Below are 6,064 nucleotides of genomic sequence, written 5' to 3' on the forward strand. Positions count from 1 at the left end.
GTGACAGCCCGTGCGGCAGGTGTCGTGGGTGGTGCTGGGCGCGCTGTGCAACGCGCGCGGGCAGGCGCTGCAGCTGGCCGTGCCGCTGGACGCCACGTGCCACCTCACCGACCTCGTGCAGGTGACTGCCGCTGTCGTCCTAGAGGTAGACGAGTGACAGCCCGTGCGGCAGGTGTCGTGGGTGGTGCTGGGCGCGCTGTGCAACGCGCGCGGGCAGGCGCTGCAGCTGGCCGTGCCGCTGGACGCCACGTGCCACCTCACCGACCTCGTGCAGGTGACTGCCGCTGTCGTCCTAGAGGTAGACGAGTGACAGCCCGTGCGGCAGGTGTCGTGGGTGGTGCTGGGCGCGCTGTGCAACGCGCGCGGGCAGGCGCTGCAGCTGGCCGTGCCGCTGGACGCCACGTGCCACCTCACCGACCTCGTGCAGGTGACTGCCGCTGTCGTCCTAGAGGTAGACGAGTGACAGCCCGTGCGGCAGGTGTCGTGGGTGGTGCTGGGCGCGCTGTGCAACGCGCGCGGGCAGGCGCTGCAGCTGGCCGTGCCGCTGGACGCCACGTGCCACCTCACCGACCTCGTGCAGGTGACTGCCGCTGTCGTCCTAGAGGTAGACGAGTGACAGCCCGTGCGGCAGGTGTCGTGGGTGGTGCTGGGCGCGCTGTGCAACGCGCGCGGGCAGGCGCTGCAGCTGGCCGTGCCGCTGGACGCCACGTGCCACCTCACCGACCTCGTGCAGGTGACTGCCGCTGTCGTCCTAGAGGTAGACGAGTGACAGCCCGTGCGGCAGGTGTCGTGGGTGGTGCTGGGCGCGCTGTGCAACGCGCGCGGGCAGGCGCTGCAGCTGGCCGTGCCGCTGGACGCCACGTGCCACCTCACCGACCTCGTGCAGGTGACTGCCGCTGTCGTCCTAGAGGTAGACGAGTGACAGCCCGTGCGGCAGGTGTCGTGGGTGGTGCTGGGCGCGCTGTGCAACGCGCGCGGGCAGGCGCTGCAGCTGGCCGTGCCGCTGGACGCCACGTGCCACCTCACCGACCTCGTGCAGGTGACTGCCGCTGTCGTCCTAGAGGTAGACGAGTGACAGCCCGTGCGGCAGGTGTCGTGGGTGGTGCTGGGCGCGCTGTGCAACGCGCGCGGGCAGGCGCTGCAGCTGGCCGTGCCGCTGGACGCCACGTGCCACCTCACCGACCTCGTGCAGGTGACTGCCGCTGTCGTCCTAGAGGTAGACGAGTGACAGCCCGTGCGGCAGGTGTCGTGGGTGGTGCTGGGCGCGCTGTGCAACGCGCGCGGGCAGGCGCTGCAGCTGGCCGTGCCGCTGGACGCCACGTGCCACCTCACCGACCTCGTGCAGGTGACTGCCGCTGTCGTCCTAGAGGTAGACGAGTGACAGCCCGTGCGGCAGGTGTCGTGGGTGGTGCTGGGCGCGCTGTGCAACGCGCGCGGGCAGGCGCTGCAGCTGGCCGTGCCGCTGGACGCCACGTGCCACCTCACCGACCTCGTGCAGGAGACTGCCGCTGTCGTCCTAGAGGTAGAGGACGTCCGGGGGCTTCCAAGGGGTAGCTATATATGACAATCAATGGAATTTTATATATTTTCATCCAAATATTTTATTCTAGAAGGTTTGCTGGACCTCGTTGTTTAAAAATATTGCAGCTGCCCCTAGGTTACCGCCCAAGTTTAATTAACTGGTTAATTATTAAAGATCGCGCAAGTTTAATGAGATCCAAAATATTTTCTAAAGCAGCTCTAGACCTTTAACCTATTCTTTTCTTCCTTATTATCTATCTCGTGATTGCCTTGAACTAGGCAAGTAAGAATGTAGCAAATTTTTGAACTCTAAAATTATTACGCTTTTACACATATAACGTTGAGCAAGTCTGCCTATGCCACGTCTCGCAGAGCATCCTGGCGGTGTACGCAGAGGGCGCGGAGGGCCGCACTAGCGCATTGTGTGCGGCCTTCGTGCTGTGTCAGCTATGGACGCTGTACGCGCAGCGCGCCGCAGCACATGACCTACTCCTACACTTCTGGAGCAAGCTGGTCCCCCCACTGGCGCAGCTGACGCACACATCACGCGCAGTACGTAATCCCCCACTCCTTTCAAACTACATTCTTACCTCACTAGACCACTGGACTGCTGAACTCCTGCACCGCTGATGACTCGAAGACGCCAGAGTATAGGATCCACTTCACCTCGGTTCTTACTTTTCAAAGTTCCGGATACACTTAGGAAAGTTGGAACTAAGGTAAAGCGCTTCCGTGGGACACTGTCTAGACAAACGCCACTCCGACCTAGACTTCGTTACTTTCCGTCGATTGAAATTTTCGTCAAACGTTCACACATTGTAACTCATTTATATAAAATTTTATAATACTCAACAACTTTATGTACTTAAATAAAAAAATTCTAAAATAATATTTAATATCGTTCTTAATAGCTATCACCAAAAATCGATTTTGCAATCATCTAAATAATTGTGTAATTTTTTTAAGCATAAAGTTAAATGATATTTTCTAGTTCAACCCTAGGAATTTGATTAAGGATTATAATTCATTACATTACAGTACATGTTTTATAGTGCACTACAATTAGAAATTAATACAAAATTAAAATAATCATTTTGGGTTTATTCCTAGGAAAATATTAAGAATTAATTCCGCTTTTTAGTGTCGCCTAATTAACCTATTTACTTAAATCCAACTAGGCATACGATTATTTGGGACATGCTTTTTGAGGGTTGGCAATAACATTCTAAAAAAATTAAAAGTACTCACTTTTTGATGTTTTAGATTTTTCAAAAAAAAAAAAAATAGTAATGATAAATTGTGTTTTTCAGTTGGCGGAAACAGTTAACCTGCACTTCTTAAGTCTGCTGGAGTCCTTGCTAGAATGCAACTCGACGGTTCTGAACAAATTACTACCACTATGGGCGCCTATTCTTCATTCGCCGCTATTTGTCGTAAATATACACATACAAATAATATTGTAGTAAATATCACTAAAATGTAGTGATAAACGCGCAGCTGGCTATTCTCCTGAATAAATTTTTGTTTTTCCCCTACAGTTTAGCAGGTACCATGTAGTGTCATGAGTGTCTTTATATTTAGTCATGCAGTACATTGAGTAACAATTGCTATGACATGTATGTAATAACAACCGCCACCGAAGGCCTCGCTTATGAGACAAGATGAGTAGATCCAAAAGAACACATAACTAAACCATAAATAAATATTTGTCCAAATACATATAATGTATGTTGCGTGGTTACAGCATTAAAAAATATAGCCCCCCCCCCCTTGTTCCCGTGGGTGTCGTAAGAGGCGACGTAAGGGATAACACAGTTTCACGACCACCTTTAAACTTAAAAAGTCGACCAATGGGGATAACCATCCAACTGCTGGCTTTGAAATACACAGGACGAAGACGGGCAGCAGCGTCTTCGGTGTGACAAAGCCAGCTCTGCGGTCACCAACCCGCCTGCCCAGTGTGATGACTATGGGCAAAACACGAGTTCACACCATTTTTGGCGCGAAGTTGTGGAGGTCTATGACCAACAGTGGACTACGATAGGCTGAATTGATGATATAAATGTATGTCTTGTGCGGGGATCGAATCGATCGTGCCGCGAGTCGTCAAATTGGGAGTACATGTTTTTCAGAATTAACGTTTTCACACGTAAACAGCATCACTTAACTCACAACGTTTGTAACAATTAATTAACTCAGACGAAGAAACAGATGTTAAATTGTGGGGTATCCTGCGTGCGGTGCTGCGTGTGTGCGCTAATGCGTGCGAGCGTGCGTGTACATGTGCGTGCGCGTGCGCAGATGCCGCGCCACGTGTCGGGGCGCCTGCGCGCGGTGGCGGAGGCGCGGCCGGCGCGCGCGGCGGCGCCCGAGGCGCGGCGCCTGTGCCGCCTGCTGGCGCGCCTGGCGCAGCTCGAGCTGCAGCCGCACGCCTTCTACTTCGTGTAGTCTTATCGAACGCCACACTAATGTATTGCTAGTCAATAAATTATTAAGATGTTCATCTCTTGTTTTATTGTATTAAAGACGCGTTAGCGTAACGGTCATGGAATATTGTTGTTGTTTTTTTTTTTTTTATATACCACTAGGTCGACAAACAAGCGTACGGCTCACCTGATGGTAAGGGATTACCGTAGCTTATAGACGCCTGCAACACCAGGAGCATCGCAAGCGCGTTGCCGACCCAATCCCTAATCCCCCCCAGGAGCTCTGGTCACCTTACTCACCAACAGGGACACAATACTGCTTGAAAACAGTAATATTTTGCTGTGATCTTCTGTAAGGTACTACCCCAGTCGGGTTGCTCCATATTTTGAGCAGGAAATTCTTGCTGTGCCCTACCTCAGTTAAAGTTACCTCAGCTGGTGGGCCCCAAACATGGTATACATTTGTATTGGACATGCAGATATTTGCCGTGGTCTGGGCGTTTGTACGTGAGTATTGTGTGATTCCAGACCCCTGGCACAGAAGTATCTAATCTTAGTGAGGGCTGTTGAGTGTGAAGCATTTATTTATTTATTACGTTTATTGTGGTGTATCGACGAATCTTTATATTATAATGAAACAACTTTTTCAGATTTTATCGCGGTTTGTTACATTTTTAAATGTCCGACGGTCCCGATGCTCCTCCCGTGACCACGGTTGGTGTAAAGTATCCGAAACGTCGGGCATTTAAAAAACTTAATAAACCGCGATAAATTCCGAAAAAGTTGTTTCATTATAATGAGTAAAATTTGCGTAAACATTAGAGAGAGAGAGAGAGAGAGAGAGAACCTTTTTATTTTTACTTCCTATTTTTGATTGACTGATATAAAATGAGCTCATTTATTTTTTCATTTCAAGTAGCCGGTCAATGTCAAACTACTATGAAAAAAATGTATGTATGATGTTTTGGATAATTCTTTATCTCTGTTAGCAGCTGATTTTCAAATAAATAAATTAACTAAAATATTAACCCGGGTAATTATTCTACCGGAAGTGCTAATTATCCTACAAAGAGAGTATTCGGGTATAACGTCAATATGTTCTCAAGATAATAATTGATATTTTTGAATTAACCGTAGGTTAGGTGGCAGTTTCCCACTGCTGGCTAGAAATCTTTTATCCCTATAGAAAATAGGTTGGACATCATTTGACTAAGCTGCTCCTGTACAGATAGTTCTACTAAGAATAGTAATCTCTATTAGATGTCTGTGATAACAAACAAGACCATCTGAACGTATTTGCCAAGTCCCGTTGAAGAGACGCGCAAGGATACCCAGACCAGTATTCAATATTTGTTCAAATACAAGTAGTGGACATTTCGAAGCGATTCCTTGCAACACTACACAAAGACAATCATTGTGATCATATACAAAACTTAATTAATGGATAATCAAATGGCGCAGTAACTTTAAGTAGTGCCCGCTGACCCCACATCAAGCGCCCATAAAAATATATTTCACACATATACCCTAAGTGGAAAATGTTAAATTTTTGTTACCGTAATTAGTAGAATCATTAGACAAGGTTTACGTATACGACACGACAGAGCGTGTGAAGCCGGCCTCGGCGCATGTATTACACAGATTGCATAACTCGAAACTCATAACACTCCGCTTCACAGTTGAGTCACACGTTTTCTATAAGTTTGTGTCTTCATTAACGTTTTAAGCCATTTTATGACCACACGAAGTATGACAATTATCTCATGTTCCTCTTATTTGCTAAAGTCCTTAAGGGTGCAATATAAGTTGCACATTTGGTATTGACGAAATTGACGACTATTTTCATCGTCTAAAGTCACAAACTCTAAAACAAGTGGGTGCATGGGTCTGGGTACATATAACAACCGCTCTGATGTAGCGTTGTTAGTATTCTCTGATGTAAAGATTGATATTTGATTTGTACAAATATTTCTTTCCAGTTTGGATGCCTGTTCTTGTAGGTCTCTCCACCATGCCTTAGAAAGCACATTAAGCCGTCGGTTACGGTTGTTATCATAATTACCTGATAGCGATCTTTACTCATAGTAGGGTACGTATCCGCCAACCCGCAGTGGAGC

At 48.4% G+C, this 6,064-nt stretch overlaps 1 protein-coding gene across 1 annotated transcript in view; it reads left to right on the forward strand.

Moving 5' to 3' along the window:
- The window catches only part of LOC123663971 (protein unc-79 homolog), a 62,031-nt gene extending 58,007 nt beyond the window's left edge, over nucleotides 1-4,024 (forward strand). Inside the window, exons 56-68 of the mRNA XM_045598606.1 lie at nucleotides 20-121; nucleotides 173-274; nucleotides 326-427; nucleotides 479-580; nucleotides 632-733; nucleotides 785-886; nucleotides 938-1,039; nucleotides 1,091-1,192; nucleotides 1,244-1,345; nucleotides 1,397-1,522; nucleotides 1,894-2,073; nucleotides 2,832-2,954; nucleotides 3,823-4,024. Of these exons, the coding sequence (XP_045454562.1) occupies nucleotides 20-121; nucleotides 173-274; nucleotides 326-427; nucleotides 479-580; nucleotides 632-733; nucleotides 785-886; nucleotides 938-1,039; nucleotides 1,091-1,192; nucleotides 1,244-1,345; nucleotides 1,397-1,522; nucleotides 1,894-2,073; nucleotides 2,832-2,954; nucleotides 3,823-3,969 (1,494 nt within the window). The 3' untranslated portion in view covers nucleotides 3,970-4,024. The remainder of the gene's footprint in view (nucleotides 1-19; nucleotides 122-172; nucleotides 275-325; nucleotides 428-478; nucleotides 581-631; nucleotides 734-784; nucleotides 887-937; nucleotides 1,040-1,090; nucleotides 1,193-1,243; nucleotides 1,346-1,396; nucleotides 1,523-1,893; nucleotides 2,074-2,831; nucleotides 2,955-3,822) is intronic.
- Nucleotides 4,025-6,064: the final 2,040 nt, after the last annotated feature.

The sequence above is a fragment of the Melitaea cinxia genome, chromosome 21 (genome assembly GCF_905220565.1).
Source record: "Melitaea cinxia chromosome 21, ilMelCinx1.1, whole genome shotgun sequence".
NCBI lineage: Eukaryota > Metazoa > Arthropoda > Insecta > Lepidoptera > Nymphalidae > Melitaea > Melitaea cinxia.